This window comes from Aptenodytes patagonicus, chromosome 15 (genome assembly GCF_965638725.1).
Source record: "Aptenodytes patagonicus chromosome 15, bAptPat1.pri.cur, whole genome shotgun sequence".
Taxonomy (NCBI): Eukaryota; Metazoa; Chordata; class Aves; order Sphenisciformes; family Spheniscidae; genus Aptenodytes; species Aptenodytes patagonicus.
In genome coordinates this window covers 153,863-175,978 of record NC_134963.1, presented here as the reverse complement: position 1 = coordinate 175,978, position 22,116 = coordinate 153,863, and the positions used below count along the sequence as shown (strand labels likewise).

The 22,116-nt window shown below is 40.1% G+C and overlaps 1 protein-coding gene across 1 annotated transcript in view; it reads left to right on the top strand.

Annotated features, from left to right (window-relative positions):
- The window catches only part of PPIL2 (peptidylprolyl isomerase like 2), a 79,343-nt gene that overhangs the window by 12,598 nt on the left and 44,629 nt on the right, over nucleotides 1-22,116 (top strand). Inside the window, exons 6-10 of the mRNA XM_076352730.1 lie at nucleotides 3,287-3,338; nucleotides 5,519-5,610; nucleotides 7,406-7,495; nucleotides 19,012-19,087; nucleotides 20,497-20,657. Coding sequence (XP_076208845.1) covers nucleotides 3,287-3,338; nucleotides 5,519-5,610; nucleotides 7,406-7,495; nucleotides 19,012-19,087; nucleotides 20,497-20,657 — 471 coding nt within the window. The remainder of the gene's footprint in view (nucleotides 1-3,286; nucleotides 3,339-5,518; nucleotides 5,611-7,405; nucleotides 7,496-19,011; nucleotides 19,088-20,496; nucleotides 20,658-22,116) is intronic.

The following is a 22,116-nucleotide window of genomic DNA, read 5'->3' as shown; positions in this document are numbered from 1 at the left end:
TCATTTTAGGATTCATTCACTCCTGCTGTCTCTTCCCATGAAGACTGGCACCTGTTTGTGGCATAATGGTCATTTCCATGGCAACAAACTGTGTGACGATGCTTGGAAAGCTTTGACTTTTGATGGAGAATAAATAAAAGCAGATTCACGCACACACGATAACCCTGTTTTCATGTGAAATGAAGAACTTGAGAAGAAAAAAAAAATTATGTAGGTTTTCTATATCATGTTCTTTCATAGTTTCCTGTGTAACGTGTAGGTCTTTCAAAATTGGACCTACTGGAAGTCCTGGCATGCAGACTGGACTCACTCCTCTGTGGCTGCTCCGTGTGCAGTTGCCCGATGCTGCAGCCTGGTCTCGGGCACTGAGCTGCCTTTGTAGGCCATGGCAATCCTTTGTAGCAGATCATTGCCTGGTTTTGCTGTTCTGGTGCTCCAAAGGTTTCCTCTGACAAAACACTAAATCCTCCTCTTCTCTTTCCATGCATTAATCAACTTCTCAAAATATTTTTGAGGTGTTACCCTAATTATATTACCCCCACGTATTTTCTCATATACAACTCTTGGTCCATCTCCATCCCTTTTCATGAATACATTGCACAAAAAACATCCTTCATCAGAGGTACGAAGTTCCCTCGTGATACAGCATGGGACTGCTTGAGCACAAAGCAGTTGCCAGCTGAGCTGAAGCACAGAGCTGCTCCAGAGGGCAAGGTCACTTCTTCAACATAAGCTTGATAGGAGGCCAGTCTGTGGCAACAAAAGTTTATAACATTCATAGAGCACTTCAGTATAGAGTTCTCATCCTGGAAAAAGACGCCAGGGCAGTGTATGTATTTTAGCCTCTGCATGAAAATCACTGTTTTTTAATTTACTGTTGACATACAAGACTGTATAAGTGCTGGTCTCAGTGGGGAACAGATGCCAGCACGAGCAGCTGATGCACCATGAGTAACTGATGCTGAAAACTAACCTTTTTCCATATTATGGAAAGATGTGACCTGAAATACCATACTATTTCCCTGGGTACGGAGTAAGAGTCCGAGGACTTGGCAGCATTTCTAACAATGCATCATATGTTGACAGATGAAACAGCGTACTGCAGTTTTTGCTACCTTTAAAGTCTGTACAGCAGTTTAGTCTGTCTTTTCCACTAAATTTCTGTCGAGGTATAAATCTGAATCTTCAGTCACACTAAACTGTTTCTTAGGGAACTGTTTCCATTTTTGTTTAAAGATGACCTGCTCATATGTTTTGGGGATAGTTCAAGTCTGCCAGGAAGATAACGTAAAGGCCTTCCTTGAAATTATCAACGTTTCCAGCAGTCATATTTCTAAAGAAGCTGTTTCTGGAACATAATTTTTGGGCTCTTGTACAACATGCGCACAGATGGATGCTACTTTGTGTTAACAAGTTGTTTAGGTTGAACAGATCTGTCCAGGATCATATGTTCATTTTGGCAACTCTGCTGTTCCCCTACTACTTCTTTGACAATTTTGTTCTAGTTAGAAGATTAATAAAGCTCTGCATTCACTTAGTCATTTCAGGACCTGCCCTTGCCTTTGCTGTCTTTCTTTGTACCCCAGCAGTGTGCAGATGTTGGTGTTGGATATTTTGAGAATCTGCTTAAGGAAAAACAGCGACACTGGTCTTCCATTGCCTAACTAAATATCACCTAACCTGGCCTCTTTCTTCCCTTTCCCATCTTATTCCTACTAGCCCTCATTGCTCTTCTTGCTAATAAATTAGCAGATGGTTACCTTTCTGGCAGCAAATGAGCCTGCCAGTTGGCTGAAAACAATTGGAGAAGTGCCTTCCTATAAACGAATGAGTCCAGCTGTCATAACATGTACTCTCTGAACCAACAATATGAATTTTGATTAGACAGAAAAAGCCCACTTAGTTTCACATGATTTCGTTATCGCTTTTTGCCATAATGATTGAACTAGCAGCGTCGGTACCACGGCTGGCAGATCTCCACTCGTAGCTGTTTATAAAGAGCTGTCTGGGTTATAAAAACCTCCCTAATCTGTTCAGGTGCGTGTTTTGAGAAGAGAACCAATTGTTTCTTTTAAAAGGCCTGTGCTGTGTGTGCTTTTAACGATCAATTTGGCAATGAAACTGCCTCTGACAGCTGATACAATCAAAGGGTTTGTTGGTTTTTTTTAATATCAAGATCCTGACTCAGCCTTGCAGCTTGCTGGGCTGGACTTTGTCTCCAACTGGGTGCTCCAGTCAAGCGCTACCTAACCATCCTGGCGGGCTGTGCTGGTGGGGCAACCCCAGTCATGCTATGCCCTGTCATGCCGGCGATGTGCCCAAATCACATACTGACTCTATTAAATGACTGGCATACGTGGGCCTGCCTCATCATGTTACTGAAGGCGCACTGTTATTTTGGGCATGCTTGTGGCTTTCATGTCTTGGGGAAGGCTGCGGAGAGGGAGCAGCCTGATCGTCCAGAAGTGCTTGCCAGCCCAATAGCTCTTCCCTCCCTCTGTCAGAAGGCCCCTCCAGAGAGAAGGCAGCAGAAAAATGCCATAGGCATTCTTCTGATGAAGCGTGGGAGAGTAGGAGCTAGCTTAGTTTGTGGTGTCCTCTCTGGCGTGGGAGAACATTGTCCTCATTTCGTCAGCCTGCGGGACCTCCTGGCCTCAGCTGCCATCTCGGTTCCCTCTTCCGTGGAATTGTTACCTGGGGATTAACTGGCCAAAGATCCCTCCTGGGTCTGCCTTCATGACCCCAGTCTCCTCTCCAGAGAATTTGTGCCTCCATTTCTCTTCATTATTGCTAGTTATCATGTGGGCTCCACTACACATTCCCTGAAGTAAAAGAAAAATTACAGTTATTTCAGAAAAGGTAGTGAGCTTGATCGCCAAAATGGTTTGCTGGCTTTATGACTTTCATCAGAGGTCCCTTCTGAATTGTCACTTCTGATCAGCAGCAATGATCTTTGCCTCTTAGCTTTTCATGCAAACTCCCCTTTCAATTTGTGCTAAGGCAGAGTTGTGCAACTTCCCAGAGCTTGTTCACTCTGGTTAGCACTGTACTGTGTCAAACTACAACACTGTAAATAAATGTATCCCAGTTCTCAGGCTTGGTGAGCCTTGTTTTTGTGGGCTGCCTGTAACTTAAATTCCCAGCGTTCTGATGATTCAGATAACTTGCAATATATTATTAAGAAATTATGTACTATTAAAATCCTAACACTGATGTTACAGTTTCCTTTTATTTCCATAGTTAGATTCCGTTGTGATTAATTTTTTTAATGCTTCATTTTCTTTAGAAACTAGATGCCAAATCACTTATAAAGCTGAATTTTGCTAAAAACAGTGAAGGTAAGTGCATTAATTTTCTGTGTGGGTTTTTTTTTCTTAATAAGTGCTTTAATAAATCCTGGTTTGACTTACTCATGGTAAAGTTACGTAGTTTGTGTTTGCTATCATGGTTTTTGTTTTTTGAGTAGAATAACTGCTTCTTGTGAGTGACATGTTTACCTTTAAAGTTCCATTTCTGTTTTTCTTTACACTGGGGAGCTGTAAATTATTCAGCAATTTCACTTTACTATAGCTACTACTGCAGTAAGATACTATTTACTTCACGGAAAATTTTCAGAAAAGGCTAAATTTTTATAGTAAGTTACCTTTTTTTAACTTGCCTATGGCATTACTTGCTATTTACTTGGTTTTGAGAAACTTTTTGTTTAAAAAATGGATTAGACTTAAATGAATACATGGGATTTTATGAATAGCAGCACACAAGAAAGCAGCCTCAAATTCTATTTCTGCAGGGTTAAAGGTATAAAATCTGCCATCTAAGAGAGGATGCTGGGAATAAAAGAGAACAGTGGAGATGAATTCATCTTTTACAAGGCAGATAATTATTTCTTTGAAACAAGAGTGGCAAGGATTAGGCGGGAATAAAATTCTGGAGTGTCTGTCTCCTTATCTTACCTATAGTCCATAGACTACAAGGTCTTTTCTCTAGCTGATGGATTTCTTCCACATTTTGTGTTCCATCTGTCTCAAGAGCAGAGTGTTAAAAAATGATCAATAGTCACTCTGGCCAAGGTTTTTGAAAGATACTGCAATATTGTGCTTTTCTTAAAGAAGTCCAGTTCATAATGCTGGGGTGGAACGATGGCAGCCACGCAGTCTCAGAAGCCTTTTCCTTAAAAAGGTGCATGCTGTCATTAATAGATCAAGGGAAGATGCAACAAAAGAGGAAGAGTAAAATGTTGCATTTCTGTCTTATCAGCAAACTTTTCTTTAAATTTTAACATGTAGAATGGTTGCTATGTATGTAGGATCTTCTCTGTTCACACCTATACAATAAAAAAGGTCTTCAGATATTGCAGTTTCTTCCATTTAATGATCCCTCCTTAGCTGAGTAGCTTCTATCCAGATCAACAAGCATGTACCCTCAGCAGCTCTGCTTTTGCTAGAACTGAAAATACGGTGATTTGCTCTTTTTTTACGCAGCTGGAGTGAGGCCTCACATTTTACCAGCCTGTTTCTGTATCCATCAGTTGGGCCATACCCAAAAATCCCCTTCTAAACTTCCTCTTGAATTTCAGACCCTTGTGGTAATGGCTTTCCTTCAGCTCTGGTGGCATTAACAGAAACAGTCCTCAGCTTTTACTTGTGTCTGCGTGCTGGAGGTCAGAATGCCTCCTCTGGCTGATCAGTTAATCAGTAAATACTCTGTAGGTGCTTGCCTCTCCTATCTTTGCAGGTGCTGTGAGCAGTCTCTGTTCTGGTCTCCCTGCTGGTTTTAATTTTCAGATGGTAATTAGGAAAAAAAGAACCAAATAGGCCCAACCTATTTCAAAAATCTCACCCAAACCCCCAGGTCTAGCAAACTGATCAAGTATTAATAACTTTCTTATAATTGCTTTCTGCTGAGATCATCCAGACATTTTTCTTTTTACTTGTACATTGCCTTCCATCAGTTTGCTTGTTGTTGACATGCTTAATATTTATGCTGACCCTCCTGGGAAAATTCACAGCTTGATTAGAGCAGAAGCTGGGTTCCTTATTGAATAACATGTTCAGATTTAATGGCATTCTGCTTGCCACATTTGAATACAAAATGCTCTCCTCTCCTAAAAGCACAACAGCTGCTGTGAACTTTTTTGTTCACTGAAAATAGAGCACTGGGTGCGTTACAAGGTACAGGCTCATGCTATCAATAGAGCTTTGATTACCACAATAACAATTATATTGTGGTACTTGATACGTATCGAGCAAGTTGGACAAAGTTCTGTGTTGGGGGATTGAAGGCAGTAGATTTCAAAACTGCGTTTTCATTGCTTGCTTTATAATTCTCTTAAGTGTTACTTTTTCTGTTTGACACTGAAGAATCAAAGCATAATTAAAACACCATTAAATACACACTGAAGTTACACTTTATATTAAAAATTAATGTAAATATCCTTCACAGAAATAACAGAAAATAGCTATTTCAAAACAGTTGCAGGGACTTCATGCCAAATTTAAACTTTTTTCCCCTCCACCAGGTAAATACCACTGTCCAGTGCTGTTTACTGTGTTCACCAATAACTCCCATATTGTGGCCATCAAGACAACTGGAAATGTGTTTGCCTATGAGGTAGGTTCTCTGTTGCATTTCATTATTAATATTTTATACTTGATGCATTTCATTCACAATCACAAAATGCTTTAGAAAGATAGGTAGGTTTTATCCTTGTTTTACAGCCAGGGAAATTAAAGTACAAGGAGATGAACTGACTTCACAAATTGTTGTCCAACTTTTGCCTTCAAAATAGAAACAAGCCTAGAATATGATTTAAAAGATATTTTTAAAACCTTTTTCTAAGTTAATCTGCATGCATTGAATCTTGTAGACCAAAATGAGTAGCTTTTATATGCTCCTCAGTTGAACTAATAGACAAATCTTCTGTTGTCTTCTTTCTGATAGAGAATCATCACCAAAACACAAATTGCCTCATTTCTATTTATATCAATGAATAAAAAAGAGTATTTTAACTGGAACTAGGGAAAGAGCAGAGAGAATGCCTTAACGGACACTTGAACTGCATTTTTATTTGTGTTTTGTGAACATTTGTGTAAACGCAGGTGGAATTTCAGTTGTGACTTGTTTGCATAATCCTTACTGTAAAAGCAAGGTTTATTTATTTTTCAGTAGCAAATAAATCCTTCAATTAATGGATCCATATCCAGTGTTGTAAAAAGTCTGAACACTGAAACATCTGCTTTTTGAAATCTGATGGGAAATTTCAGTAGGACTTTCAGATACTGAGAGAGGAAAAAGCTGAAATCATTGCAATCAAGGAAAAGGCTGGATTCATCACATTTTTGAAAACTTGCTCTGTTGTAGTTGAACTGTCTTTATTCCAGCTGTGAGAGCAGTCAAGGTTAGGTTAAAATAGAAAGTATTTTCTGTTCCTTCTGGAAGCATGATGCTTTGATTGCTGTGGTTAAAAGGCAAGAATGAGTTTAAGAGTAGGCTTTGTTAAATGCTTGTTGATATTGTAAAACTATTGCTCAGTTTGCTACAATTTATAATACCGGGCTTCCTAAGCCAGCTGTGCCAAGAGGGTCTGTTTCTCATGTGGTGTACCCCTTGAAGCAATAGCATTTATCGGTTTGTTATAAGCATAGAATTAATTTACAGTCTTCTGGAGGTACTAGAAAAATACTCTCACTTTCATCTGAGGAGGATAGAGGATATTTGAGTGAATAAGACAGATTCAGTTTTTTTGCAGGTAGACCTCCATAGTCATCTCGCAGTATGATGTATTTGTTCATAACGACAAAGCATTTATTCCACATTGATTCTCACTATGAAATAACATGTTGCTGCTTTGTTGAGCGTCATTTAATTTTCTCAGGTGAACAGCAGTGTTGCTGCAGGCTAGGTGCAGCAGTCAGGGTGGACAGAGTGTGAGGGGCTAATGCAACTCTGCTGTTGTATGAGCTGGCCTGGGACACACGTGTCTCCCCAAGGGGTGCTGACAGTGGGGGAGATATGGACCCCTTTTTAAAGCTGCCTGTCTTATACCGTCTGTAAAACACTTAACTTAGAAAACTGCAAGCGAGATTTTTTTATTTTGGCCGTACTTTTATGATTAATTTGGTTAAAATGATATGTATAACTATGGAATGGAGACTGCAAGGTTCTTTTTTTAAAAAAAAAAACCAAACCACACAAAACTGTCGAGTTTTGTAGGGATGAAAGACAAAAGCTTCTCATCTGTTAAAGCACGCAATGAAAATATTGCAGGTGCCAGTTGAGAATGAAGGGTGAAATTGTTTTCTTTATCATTTGTACTTTAAGGTTTTATTGGTATCACATATTTACTTGTAATATTTACACATTAGAATCCAACTTTTAATATCTGTGTCTTTTGCCTGGCTGTTAGGCAGTTGAGCAGCTGAACATAAAACCAAAGAGCTACAAGGATCTTTTGACAGATGAGCCCTTCTCTCGGCAAGACATTGTGACACTGCAGGTAAACTCTTCTCTCTGTTACATGACTTACTATAGAGCTTTTTTGCAGAGGATGAAGTGTTGCTACGTACACTGTTATAGCAGGAATCTAGAATAATTGAACAGAGAAACATTGTGTGTGTGTCTTGGAGATGGGTAGAAGGGGAACTGCTGTATTTTCTTTATTATCCAGATGAGCCACAAAGATACCATACAACGTAGAGCTTGACAAATCTCTAGAATGATTATTGTGTGCCTTGTAGGCAAGCAGATTGTTCAACATTGCCAATTGAAGGAGGAAAAAAAAACGTGCCCAGAAAAAGTCAAGGATGCCATGTAAAAATGTGAATTTTGACAAATATATTTGCGGTTGCTCACTATTTCACTGTATCCGACTGAACATAAGATCTTGTGCATAATTGTAAGTTTTAGATATGAAACTACACATAAGATTTCGGGTTTTTTTCTATTAATCTTACCTGAAAAATTGCTGTGACACCTCCCATTTATTGTGAGACTTAACAGAAGTGCATTGGGAAAAGACTGGGTAGAGGAAAGGCAAAGATATGTCCAGAATCATCTTCAGCTCTAGAGAGCCAACAGTACGTGGTCTATGTTATCAAAAGAAACATCTTTTAGAATGTAAAGTATATAAACTTTTAGGAAGTCAACATGTTACATTAAGGCTGAAGCTGATTGTCCATCTTACTCTTTTGAAGATGCCTAAAAGAGTCAAAGCTTCAGAAAAGCATTTTTTATAGAATGTTTCTCTAAATGTAGAGTAAAATAAGCAGCAAACCAGAGGATTTTCTTTAAGTACTTGCTTAGAATGGTTTTCTTCTGAATAGATACCAATGTTGGTCTTTTATTGATTTTAACAGAATTAAAACCTAAATTAAAACAGCATTGTAAGTTTCAGAGTGTAAAAGATAGTTATTTACAGATGAAGTTTAGTATCAAAAGATCTAAAACTTTTGTTTAAAAGTAGGCATTTTTAAGCTTGCATGATTTCAAATTAGGGGAAAAAAGATTCAATGATCATTATTATTGGCGTCATGAGTTAGTATGCATCTCATGAACAGTTAATTGCCACTAACCAAAACTAATACAGTCTAATTTGAATAGAAAAATATTTTTCATTTATGTCTAAATGAAATGTATCACTTCTTCCCTACTCCCCAGTGCTGAACAGCATGTTTATAAATATTTTTACTCTATTCCTTTGGGTTTGTGGCTGTTCAAGCTAATGCAACAAAGTAAAATGTTTTTAATCCAATGGAAGCAAAAACCATAACTTTTTCAGATTGAAAGCTCCCAACAGAATGTTATTTGAATGTAAGTGCATGGTTGCTAATGGATTTGGAATGGCAAAAAAAGTCAACATGAGTGACTAAAAATGTTTCTGTGCATCAGTATGGAAAATCGAATTATTTTGAACAAATAATTGAAAGGTGCAGTCATTTAAAAATATTTTGCTGTGGTTTTGTAGGTTTGGAATTGAATGTATGTATAAAGAGTGTGTTCCTGTTACATGCCTAGCTTTGATTTTTCACAAAAGCAAAGAGATGCTGTAGTCCCCTAAATCTCAAAATACAATAGCTAGTAATTTAAATGTTCCCTATGTGGATTTTTATCAATATTTTTCATCTTCATTCTGTTCTTGACATGTTGGGTTTCTATCTTGCTTGGAGGAATATGTCCATTAACAGAAACTAAGTAGATTATGATAGTTGTCCAGTCACTGGTACAGTCATCCTGCCAGCTACATAGAGGTCACAGCCGTACATTGCCTGCACCTCTCTCACGTCCGTTTAGGATGACATCCGTAATGCATGAGTAGATTTGTTTCTCTTAAGTAAGCAGCTCATTATGGATTGGTGTTAACTTCTGTAGTGTACAATCTTGTAGTATACTCTTCTCAAATAAGTTTAGAAATAGCAATGATACCCCCATCTTGGGATTGGACTGGAAGAGATTTTAACCATCTGAATGCTGTTAACCAACTAAAGTTTGACCCTTTCACCCAATTAGTTTTTAAATACTTTTTTCAAAAAAGAATTTTCAACAAACAGCCTAAAATGGCTTCGGGGTGTTGAATGAGAAGTAAGAGCCATTTAATGCACTGCACAACACCCACTGCAAACTTGCAAGTATACCTTGATTTCTCCTATTCAAATGCTGCCCTACCCTGACTTGCTTTGTTGAGGCCAGAATGCAGCCTAAAGTGGTATGACTAGCCTGGGTATTAAAATTGGTTATGTATATGTGGTATAGGAATCTGTTGTTATTTTCTCATAGTATTTTCTTCATGTAAATTGTTGAAAGGCAGACCAGCGTCTCCTCTACAAGCTCTCTTGTTGACAACACTGCAGGCAGCATGGTGGCTTCGCACTGCCAAGCTCTACCACCTGTGGCTTTGTTTCTTAGCCAGAGTTCGTGACTGCAATCTGGTGTGTTTTAATTTGTGGCTCTAGAGCTCTATCCCAAATCCCGCTTCTCTTAAAAACCTTTCAATTCTGCGTTGAAATTTATCACTTTGTTGTTTTCCCATTCCCCTGTGTAAATTAGTATTGTGGTGTCTGAGAGAGCTGGAATTGAGAGTGGGTTGGTAACACTGACCCTGCTGTTTGGCAAAAAGGTAGATATAAAGGAAGTTGCTATAAAAAACATTCTTTGCTTTGCAAGTAACAGCTGAATAGGACTGTCTCTAATAGCTGTGTTTATCAATAGAAAATAGCATTTCCAGAGGCTGACTCTGAATGTCCTAGGAAGCAGATGGGGTACCTGTGTTTGGTAGTGAAATACAACATGATAAATGGAAAATTTGAATAATGTATGTTTACAGATTATTTGTATGATCACATTTTTCCTTACTGATACATAAAGGGCAATCCTACAGCTGCTAGGGATGCTCTTTTACCAGAATAGCAATTGACCTCAAACTTGACCTCTCTCTCCTAATACGTATAATTAAAAACAAAACAAAAAAAATTTGCTCTTTCCAGAAGAGAGAGAACTGCATAAAATTGTTTGTTCTGTTCTCGGTGCTAAACATTTTTTGAACACTAATCATAATCCATCCCTGTTAATCTTTTCTGGTGAGCACCATCTCAGCTGGTCGCTTTGATTTTGGTGATAGTTATTTGTGTCCTATTGCTATTAAATTTACTTGTTAAAAAGGACAGATTATTTTGGAATTGGAACTAAAAAAAGCAAAATCACAACTTCAGTTGTTAATAACACTATCTTAGATCTATGATGTGCTTCTTTCTGTAAAGGAATCCACAGTGCTTCCTGCACTTACATATACAGAAACTGCTTTTTTCCCTGTTGAAATGCAAATGTCCTGGGGTAGAACATGGCAGTTTTTCATCAACATATGGTGATATTATCCAGCCCCTCAGGGCAGGAAGTAAAGAATAATACCGTATTCTGGTGTGCAAGATACATTACCAAAACTGGAATGTAGTTATTCAGGCAAAAGATGTCATGGATTCTGGTTTAAAATCTTGCTGATAATGACAGAAATACACATGACATTATTCCATATGAAACCCTTCCTAGACACCAGCAGTCTTAGTATGACTGGATTTTTTAGACTGTAGCTCTTTACCCTCAAGTTGAAATTTCCTTAGCTGTGTGATCTTGCTACAAACTCAAGTCAAGCTTTCCATCTTCTACAGTGCAGCTGTTACTTTTTTCCAAGTTTCTCTCTCCTTACAGTTTATGATTATTTCAGATAATTTTTCTCTCAACTGTACTGGTTTGTATCTCTTCTAAATGGAATATTGCTGTTGTATTTTGCTTGTGTTTCTCGTAACTTGAAACCCACTTGTATTCTTTTACCTTGAAAGATGATCAGCTCAGCCTGACTTAGCATCCCTTGCAAATGTCATGAATGTGCTACCAACTGACAGACAGCTCAAGTACTTCAAGATTTATTAGTTATGCTTAATGGGTAAGGTATGATGTAAAGCACTTAGAGATCTGTGGGGACAGGGTATCTGTAATAGGAAGGCTGGTATTGTTGAAGCTTGTTTGCAGTGTTCTTACCTCCCTTTTCTGCTTCCCATTCTGGTGTGTTGCTATTCATCATTTCACTTTGCAATTGTTTTAAAGGTAGGATTCAGTATAGCTTTGAAAGAGTTTTGACATAGTAAGATTGCATTAGACTACAATTCAGAACTAGGAGATTCTTTCAGTCCTGTGTTTTACAGGTTTTCAGCTAGTTTTCAATCTAAATGTTTAACCTAATTTGAAGTTATCTTCCAAGTACATTTTTTTGGGGGTGTAATTCAGTGTTAGATCTCAAGGTCTGCTGTCCACCACTTAATCTGTGTGACAAAACCTGGTCAACAGTCTGGTAGACATTATTATTAATTAATGTTACTGTAAATTCCATGTATGTTTCAATCATATATTTTGCAAGTTATTCGTTGTGTAATGATGTAGAACTTAATAGCAAGCAAATAAATAAGTATAATCTGGATTCCCTCATATAAGAGTGGGCAGGCTGAAGCAAGCGCCTGCCCCAGCTCAAGATGCACAGAGAGGAACAGGGTCAGGTAGTGCTTTGCTGGACACGGTGGTGGGCTCTGACAGTCCTGTGGACTTAGAATCATAGAATCATAGAATCATTGAGGTTGGAAAAGACCTCTAAGATCATCGAGTCCAACCGTCGACCCAACACCACCACCCACTAAACCATGTCCCTAAGTGCCTCATCTACTCGTCTTTTAAATACCTCCAGGGATGGGGACTCAACCACTTCCCTGGGCAGCCTCTTCCAATGTTTCACCACTCTTTCAGTAAAGAAATTTTTCCTCACATCCAATCTAAACCTCCCCTGGCGCAACTTGAGGCCATTTCCTCTCGTCCTATCGCTAGTTACTTGGGAGAAGAGACCGACACCCACCTCACTACAACCTCCTTTCAGGTAGTTGTAGAGAGCAATGAGGTCTCCCCTCAGCCTCCTTTTCTCCAGGCTAAACAACCCCAGTTCCCTCAGCCGCTCCTCATAAGACTTGTTCTCCAGACCCCTCACCAGCCTCGTTGCCCTTCTCTGGACACGCTCCAGCACCTCAACATCCTTCTTGTAGGGAGGGGCCCAAAACTGAACACAGTATTCGAGGTGCGGCCTCACCAGTGCCGAGTACAGGGGCACAATCACTTCCCTACTCCTGCTGGCCACACCATTTCTGATACAGGCCAGGATGCCATTGGCCTTCTTGGCCACCTGGGCACACTGCTGGCTCATGTTCAGCCGGCTGTCGACCAACACCCCCAGGTCCTTTTCCGACAGGCAGCTTTCCAGCCGCTCTTCCCCAAGCCTGTAGCGCTGCATGGGGTTGTTGTGGCCGAAGTGCAGGACCCGGCACTTGGCCTTGTTGAACCTCATACAATTGGTCTGGGCCCATCGATCCAGCCTGTCCAGGTCCCTCTGCAGAGCCTTCCTACCCTCGAGCAGATCAACACTCCCGCCCAAGTTGGTGTCATCTACAAACTTACTAAGGGTGCACTCAATCCCCTCATCCAGATCATCGATAAAGATATTGAACAAGACTGGCCCCAAAACTGAGCCCTGGGGAACACCGCTCGTGACCGGCCGCCAACTGGATTGAACTCCATTCACCACAACTCTCTGGGCCCGGCCATCCAGCCAGTTTTTGACCCAGCGCAGAGTCCACCTGTCTAAGCCGTGAGCCGCCAGCTTCTCTAGGAGAATGCTGTGGGAGACGGTGTCAAAGGCCTTACTGAAGTCCAGGTAGACCACATCCACAGCCTTTCCCTCATCCACTAGGCGGGTCACCTGGTCATAGAAGGAGATCAGGTTGGTCAAGCAGGACCTGCCTCTCATGAATCTGTGCTGGCTAGGCGGGATCCCCTGGTTGTCCCGCTCATGCCTTGTGAGCGCCCTCAAGATGAACCGCTCCATAATCTTCCCCGGCACCGAGGTCAGGCTGACAGGCCTGTAGTTCCCTGGATCCTCCTTCCAGCCCTTCTTGTAGATGGGCGTCACATTGGCAAGCCTCCAGTCGTCCGGGACCTCCCCCGTTAACCAGGACTGCTGATAAATGATGGAGAGTGGCTTGGCGAGCACCTCCGCCAGCTCCCTCAGCACTCTCGGGTGGATCCCATCCGGCCCCATAGACTTGTGAGCGTCCAGGTGGCGTAGCAGGTCATTGACTGCTTCCTCTTGGATTACGGGGGGTTCATCCTGCTCACCGTCCCTGTCTTCCAGCTCGGGGGGCTGAGTACCCTGAGGATAACTGGTCTGCCTGTTAAAGACTGAGGCAAAGAAGGCATTGAGTACCTCAGCCTTTTCCTCATCCTCAGTGACAATGTTCCCCCCCACATCCAATAAAGGATGGAGATTCTCCTTGGCTCTCTTCCTGTCATTAATATATTTGTAAAAACTTTTTTTTGTTGTCTTTAACGACAGCGGCCAGATTGCGTTCTAGCTGGGCTTTTGCCTTTCTCATTTCTTCTCTGCATGACCTAACGAGATCCCTGTACTCTTCTTGAGTCGCCTGCCCCTTCTTCCACAAGTGGTAAACTCTCCTTTTTTTCCTGAGTCCCAGCAAGAGCTTCCCGTTCAGCCAGGCCGGTCGTCTTCCCCACCCGTTCTTCTTACGGCGTACAGGGACAGCCTGCTCCTGCGCCTTTCAGACTTCCTTCTTGAAGATCGTCCAGCCTTCCTGGACCCCTTCTTCCCATCTTCTTCCCATCTCAACAAGTGTGAGAGGGTCCTGAGGAGAGCAAAGTAAGAATGCTGTAATACCCCGCTTTCACATCCCATTTGGTAGGAAGTGTTCAGAGGAACTAAGGACAATTTCCCCTTTAGCCCCCTGTCAATTCTTCATCCTCCACCATATCTCTGTTCACAAACCAGAAACCACGGCTCTTAAATTTGTGACGATACAGCAGAAATTATTCCTGCTCTGGAAACTCTTAGAAGCTGTTGCTTCTAAGAAGCTATTGCTGTGTGCCGGCAGGGGACGGGAGTTAGTGAGAAGTGTGGCTCTGCTCAGCAGCAGTGCTTGCAGGTAAAGCAGAGGCAGAGGTGGTCTGTTCCTCTTCGCCAGAAGAATTCCAATAAACCCCCCCAACCCTGTTGTGCCAGTGGTAACAGGCACAGTCCTCTTAGGGCAGCCTGCTGGGAGCCTTCCCTGATAGATGCATGCTAACAAATGTATCTGCTTTGCACCACAGAAATGGAGGGGGGGGGCCCTGGGAGAAATAAATAGACAAAAAAAAAGTCTGGGTAGAATGCAAACAGGTTTGCTGCCGTTAAAGGAAAAAAAAGGCTCATACTGTTATGTGCTTCCTTATGTCAATTTTATTGTTTCTGTACAACCTAATCAGTCATGGACAAGACACGGTTCCCGACAAGCTGTTAAACACCATTGGCATGTGTGGCAGGAAGCATAACTAATGAGCTAAGTTGGAGATAGCTGAGCGCTGCACACTGTTAATTGATACTTCAGTCCTCAGCTATTTCTCGTTTGCTCTTTGTGTGACAGAAGGTCAGAGCAGATTTCCTCTCATTTGTGGGTGAGGGCTCTTTGAGGGCAAATCCTGCACCAATGCATGTGCAGAATGACTGGTAAAGAAGTGATGCACTGGGACGTGGTCAGTGTATGAAGGTGACAGTCCTGAAGATAATTAGGAATGCAGCATGGCCGACCAAATGGTAAGAGAGGAATCAGGCCTCAAAGAAATCACACAGTCTAAAACTGCGCTGGTTTTAACCTGCTTTTTGGGGGGGTTGTGTGTATGGTGCTTAAGATTAATGGAGTTTAAGCTGTTTCCCTAAGTAGGTGAAACCGGAAAATGATAGGAAAAAAACAAGTGGAATAAAATGAGATTAATTGTTTTCGGAGCTCAGCTTTCAGGAAAACATCAAATACGAGATTTTTAATAGTCATGATAGTTAGCAACCCTTTGAAGTCTGTATCTGTGCTAGTAATTTGCTAAACTAAAGTTTATGGTTTGTATCCTTAATAAGAAAAACCCTGAGACTGCTACCCATGGTAATTTGAATACATATTTTTAAACACACTAAGACAAACAAAAGTAGGCCAATTTACTCTTCATGGTTCATCTTTAGATTGGATGTAAGGAAAAATTTCTTTACTGAAAGAGTGGTGAAACATTGGAACAGGCTGCCCAGGGAAGTGGTGGAGTCCCCATCCCTGGAAGTATTTAAAAGACGAGTAGATGAGGCACTTAGGGACATGGTTTAGTGGACATGGTGGTGTTGGGTCGACGGTTGGACTCGATGATCTTAGAGGTCTTTTCCAACCTCAATGATTCTATGATCTTCCTTTCTGGTTTCTGTGCACTTACACAGAACTTATTTCTTTAGGCCTTTGGGCTCTAGGCCTTAATCTTAACAGGATTGGGAGCATCACCGTGAGTCCAGCCTTTCTCTGACCGGGAGAGGCCATTAATTCATTAGAGCTCAAGGCTTTGACGATGCAGGTACGTCCATCTGCCATCCCTGTGGTGTATTGGTGGGACTGCTCTGATTCTGTGCTCAGTAACTGTCATGGATGCAATGAGAGGAACTTGGCAGACTAATTATTAGTGTTTAGACAGTTTTCTTCCTGAAGTGATATGTCTAAAGACTGTGTGCACTTTCAAAATGTACATAGACCTACCTTTAAAAAATGTGTATCTTGTGTTGTAGGACTCAGTACCATCAGTAAGGAAATGGTTTGTGTCTTCTGCAGCACAGGTTGGACTGGTCAGATGTGTTTCTGCTCTTGGGGATGGTAGAAGCAAATGGTGTCTTGTGTTTAACTTAATATTCGCTGCAGTACTGTCACACTTAGTATGTGTGTTTGTCTAATTCTAATCAAACTTCTCCTAGTGTATCATGATGCCCTATTTTAGAGGGAGGAATCAATATGTCAGCTGCTTGTCCTAGGTGTCCTGTGCAAGCTGACACTCAAATTTCAACTTGAGGAACCATTTTTGAGGGTTTATTCCACTGACAGAAGGAAACTGGTTTTGGAGTAGGCGCTTAGGTTGTCTGCCTTCTTGATGAGTGGTGAGACTCCTGCTTTGCAGAATCAGGAACACAAGGGACAACACTGTAAATCAAACCTTTGTCGAGGTTTCAATTTGAACAAATGGCCCACCTGAATGTGATGCAGGACCTTGTGCAGAGGACTTTGGTCTCAGTTCTGGGGTTTGGGGTTGTCTCGGGTCTCTCAGAAAGCAGCTGGACAGCTGTGGTCTGCAAGGAGAGGGAGCTGCACTGTGGCCTCTGCTGTCCTTCATACCATAATGGATGTGTTGCCTATGGGGAGGTTAACAGCCATTTCGAGAGCCTTGCAGTGAAGGACACTGTAAACATTTTTGCCGGAGTTGCTCAATGCCTGCGATTAGGCTGGTTAAGCCAGGTAAACGTTTGAATGAACCATGGCTGTGAAACAGTTTGTACTAATCTGATTCGTGGTACCCTGAGCACAAAACACTTGGTTTCATAAGGCACTGGCAGTTGTGATGTCCTTTTATTTATTTTTAAACAATCAATAAATCAGTAAATCAAGAAGCTTTATTTAGAGGAATATAGTGAAGGTGTTTTCTGGTTCATCTTTACTGCTGTCTCCTGCCCTCCCTCCTGTCCATGAAAAGTTGGTTTCAGGAGTCAGTCTTGCCCTTCAGCTTTGCCATGAACGGCAGACATGTGGATTGCTATAAATCCGTTTGTCTCTATTAATATTAATACACAGATTTTTTTTTTTTTTTTTTCCTTTCCTGGAAAGGGTAAGCAGTCTTACTTCCTTCACCTTTTGAGGTGGTATATTTATGTGCAAGGCGATGATTTCTGTCTGGGAACGCTGCAGCTCATGATTACAGAAGAGTATTTGGGAGGAGGCAACCTGTATCTTCTGGAAACACACTGAGCCCTTTCTCCAGACTTTCTCCATGCATCTTGTTGACTGTCAGAGAGCAAGGCTGAAATTAGCTCTATTCATACATACATAAATACGTATGTGGGTTAATAAATAATGAATACACCTGAGTGCCAGTGTCAGAAGATACAAAGATGGTTAAAAAACAGGTCCAAATTTCCTATTCCTTAGTAGTTTTATTTAAAGGTTATTTGTTTCTAATGCAAGATCTTAAAGATAAAATATCTATTTTTTTGGCAGTCCATGTCTTGATGAAGATCTATCAGAGGGGTACAGTGGGGCAGGAAACAATAGAAAATGATTATGTAGTGGCTGGGAAAGGGGTCAGCAGAAAGCCAGGAGGTCATCATTAGGGTGCAGAATCACACAGCTTGATTTCATAAATGTGTTTTGGTTTTAATACCAGCAGTAAAACTAAAAATGCACTCTCTGGTGGAAGCATGCCATTTCAGGGATGAATAAAAGGCATAATTAGATCATTTAATAAATGATGGAGCTACCAGCTCTGCTTGTATTAATAATTACTTTTAGCAGAGGTGAAATTGTTGGAACTTCTTACCAACAGTGGTGGTCTAAGAAGCTTTGTTAAATTTATTTGGGATAATGCTATTCATGTCAGTGTCATAGTTCTTTGCATAATATGTTGCATTATTTTTATCCTGAACTTGAATCTATTGCATATTATTAAGATATTTTGGTATTTTAGATTCTGAATTGTTTTCTGTAAGATAGAATTTCCAGAAATGACTGGGTGTCCTGGGCTGATGTTTTGACCTTTCTGTGCTGCAGAGGAGCTTGAGGAGAAAACCTTCTTCATTGTAAGAAGATGATTAAGGACTGTTTAATAATAGTATAATGTAACCTAGATCACCAGTAGGCATTCCTTGTCTCACTCTCTAACAAAAGGTCAAAGTTATGCAGAAAGTTGCCTAGAGATAGCATAAAGATTCACAGTTAATGGACTGTGTATTATTGCTGTTTTCCTTGAGTGGTCACTCAATAGAGTTTTCATAATACCACTTTTTGTTGCCTTTTTATTATTATTTTTTATTTTTAAACGTAATTCTCTAAGCACAGATTTCACTAGTTTAAAAAAAAGCATTCAAAACAGTTCTGACTGCAAAGACTTGCTCTGCGGTTTATTTGTATTTTGAAATGCATTACAAAAGTTCACAGAGCATGTGCAAATCAGGCACGCTGTTATAAATAGAAGGAGATAGCTAATGTGAATTTGCATAGATCTTAGACCAAACCACAGAACGAAGGAAAGAATCGGAGGATCGCAGCTCCTCGTTTTTTCTTCTCACTAGGATAGGGTAGACTCAGCTTAGTTCTGTTAGTAGCTTCTGTAGGCAAAATATGTGTAATACTATGTTTGGGACTAAATTCCAGATCCCTAAGGACCCTACTGTGAACAAGCTCATTGCTGATGTCAGTTGGGGTTGATTGTTTTATATTTTTTTCATCTTTCTGTGGTTTGGGGAGTATGGAAGTTATTCTGTCTCTCCCTATTCATTTATTATGGTGGTGTCTGCCCTTCAAACTAGTCTGTTGCATGGAATGGGTGCCTACCAAGCTCTCTGACTTTCGGTTTTTTAATTATTATTTTCAGGATCCAACAAACCTGGATAAGTTCAATGTCTCGAACTTCTTTCATGTTAAGAACAACATAAAAGTAATTGATCCAGGTAAGGAGGAATTGAAGGTAGGCTGAGAAAACACCAACCCAAATAGGCAAATTCTAAAGACGACGTTATGGAATTGACAGTTTTCTGGATGGACATCCCTCAGTGGCTAGTGGTAACTTTGAAAACTTCTTGGAAACATGAATAACTTGTTGAAACTGTCCCTTTCACATCAAAAGGTGTTAACAAATTTTGAAGCAGAGACATGCTTCTTTGAGAAATCATTAACTGTCTCTATTGAGTGTTGTGCAAACACAGAAAGCTTTCCATAGCCTTTAAAAGTAGGTAGATGAGAGAGAAGTGAGAAGAAGAGGAAAAATAATTTGCCAAAAGGTCCATTAGCCTTGTACCAGAACCAAAACAAGGAAACCTACATCTTCTCATACCTGTCTGCTAGGCTCTCTTTCATGTGTATCGAGAATGTGTTGCCCATCCTTCTGTCTGGATGACAATGGCCATCTTCCAGGTTAAAGATTGATATAGATTTTTCTAAAATAGTCCCAAAATTATTTTAATAATCAAAAATAAAATGCTTTTTTTGTCTTTCTAGATATCTAAGAAATTTGCTTCTCAATTCTTTTTGTGATTTTTTGATAGCTAAATGCTTAGTAAAATCTGCTAATATGAAATTGCTGAAGGAAAAAAATTCTTTGCCCTTGTGGTTTCCTTTAGAACTGTTTCTAATGAGGTCTAATTGCTGATTCTAAGCATGGTATGTTTTTCTGGGTCTTATTATGCTCTTTTTTTTTTTTTCCTTTAAAGTTACTAGTTCTGCAAGCAAGCAAGCATCTCTCTTTCTATTTACCAGCTAAAAATAACTGGGTATTATCTCAGAGATGGAATATTTAATATCCAGCAAATAGTAGGCGTACCAAAACAGAGAACAAGTGAAACTTGTAAAATAAAAAAATTAAATTAAAAAAAAAAAATTAAATTCTACAGTCAGGTCCATCAGCCTCCTCCCCCTGGTATCACATTAAAGATCTGATCTTGGGATTTTTGCATCACAGGTCTGGCCATTCAGTGAGGAGACAAAGGACAGAAGTTTATATTGTACCCAACTGTATTTTGTCTTTATAGTTCTATAAAAATTTTACAAGACTTGCATGAACTTAGATAATTTCTAGTGGTTTCAAAGAAATTTTTGCAGTAGTCAATTTGAAGTTGGTTTTTTTCTTTTGTTATAGTTCATCATATTGGCATTTATTGTGCTATATTTCAAGTTACACTGTTAGTGTTATGCATTGCTATTTGTTACTGTTTCTGCAGGAATAAATACAGTTACTTTTTATTGGAAAAAAAAGTAGAAATAATATCTGGAAGATTTTTGTGTAACGATATGCAATAAACTGAAGGAGAAAAAAATAGAATTTTTCTTTTAACTCGGAATGATTTAACTTTGTCTTATCTAGATGAAGAAAAAGCAAAATTAGATCCATCTTACTATTTGAAAAATACAAATACAGAGACCCGAGAGACTTTACTGGAGCTTTATAAGGAATTCAAAGGCGATGATATTCTAGCAGCTACTATGAAGGCTCCTGAAAAGAAGAAAGTGGATAAGCTGAATGCAGTAAGTTGACTTAATTTGTAGTTTGGCACTGATTGACTTCTTCAAGAATGGTAATAGATGTTTTTCAGCTTAGAGGCCATATTACAGTATAAACAGACACTACTCCTTCTGTTTTCTGTTACATGGAAATTTGTCATAGATGAGAATATGAGAATCATAGTGGGATTCCTTAGAAATACATTGTATGTGTTGGTGAGTTTCTCTTTGTTTAAATCATTGTAAATTAACCTAAACATTTTAGAAATGGAGCACAATAAGAAGGAAGAATCTTTATCATGTGGTTATGATGTATATGTTGGCAGAACCTTTTTTCCCAGGTTGTAATCTCTTGCTTTGAATTTGTTTATCATTGCTTCCTGCAGTTATTGGCCAAGAGAACGCACCTTAAGGGCAGTGCAAGTGAATCATTTCTGGTGTGGGCAAATATATAAATGATTCACAGCTGCTTCTCCATTTTTTTCCACTGGAATGCAGGATTTTTAGTGGAGTATTTTAAAGGACGTTCTCCCAGGTGCATGGTACTGTGTGTTCATGGTTGTCAAGAGAAACAATTCATCTGCATCTAGATTTCCTACATCAAAGGCTGTTTGAAATGGGCAAGACAGAGTATTCTTCTTTCCTTTAATAATTCTGGGATGTATGTGTCTTTGTGCTGTGATTACACTTACACGAAAATGAATAGCAATGCAGCATATGGCTTTTAATGAGGAGGCTTAGTGACAGATTAGGGAATGTGTGCGACCAAGGAGTAGGATCACATTTGCCCCTTTTCAGGGCATCATAGTGTTATAAGAAAACAAAAGATGTAGGGAGAAAAAAAAGAGGCAAGAGAGAACGATGAGCTCCACACATGTTGGAGAGTCAGATTGTCAGCTAATGATGTGGATGGGCATAATTATAAACTTGCATAGGATGCAGTGTAACCCTATGGATAGAGCATTGGTGTGACCTGTATTCTTTACAGGCATTGCCCCAGAGCCGCTAAATGTATCTCCGGGTTTATTTGATCTTTGTAATTTACTACAAAATCCATGTGTGACGTTCACATTTCCTTTCTGCAGGAGAATTACAAAGCTCAAAATAGACATTGGGAACCATGGGACAGTGGCTCTGCACGCAGAAGGGCTGGGGGGGGGCGGGGGGGGGGGGATTTGCTTTCCTCCGCAGTATCTCTCTGGTTCACTGGATTTTCCTTCCAGTTATTGAGCAACGTTGGAGAATTTTACAGATGTCTTGCCAGCAGTATTCCTTTCCTAACTCCACCTGTGGACATACAAATAAATTCTGATAATAGAATCTTTGCATAATGATGTATTAAACTGTAGTGGAAGCAATAAGCCCTTTCTGCTCAGCGCATGGGCAGCCTTAACTAGAGTTTCATCAGAGCAAATGTTATGGGTAACAGATGGGGAATTATCGCTGCATCGTGCATTTGTTTCTTTCTATAGGAGCTAGAGCA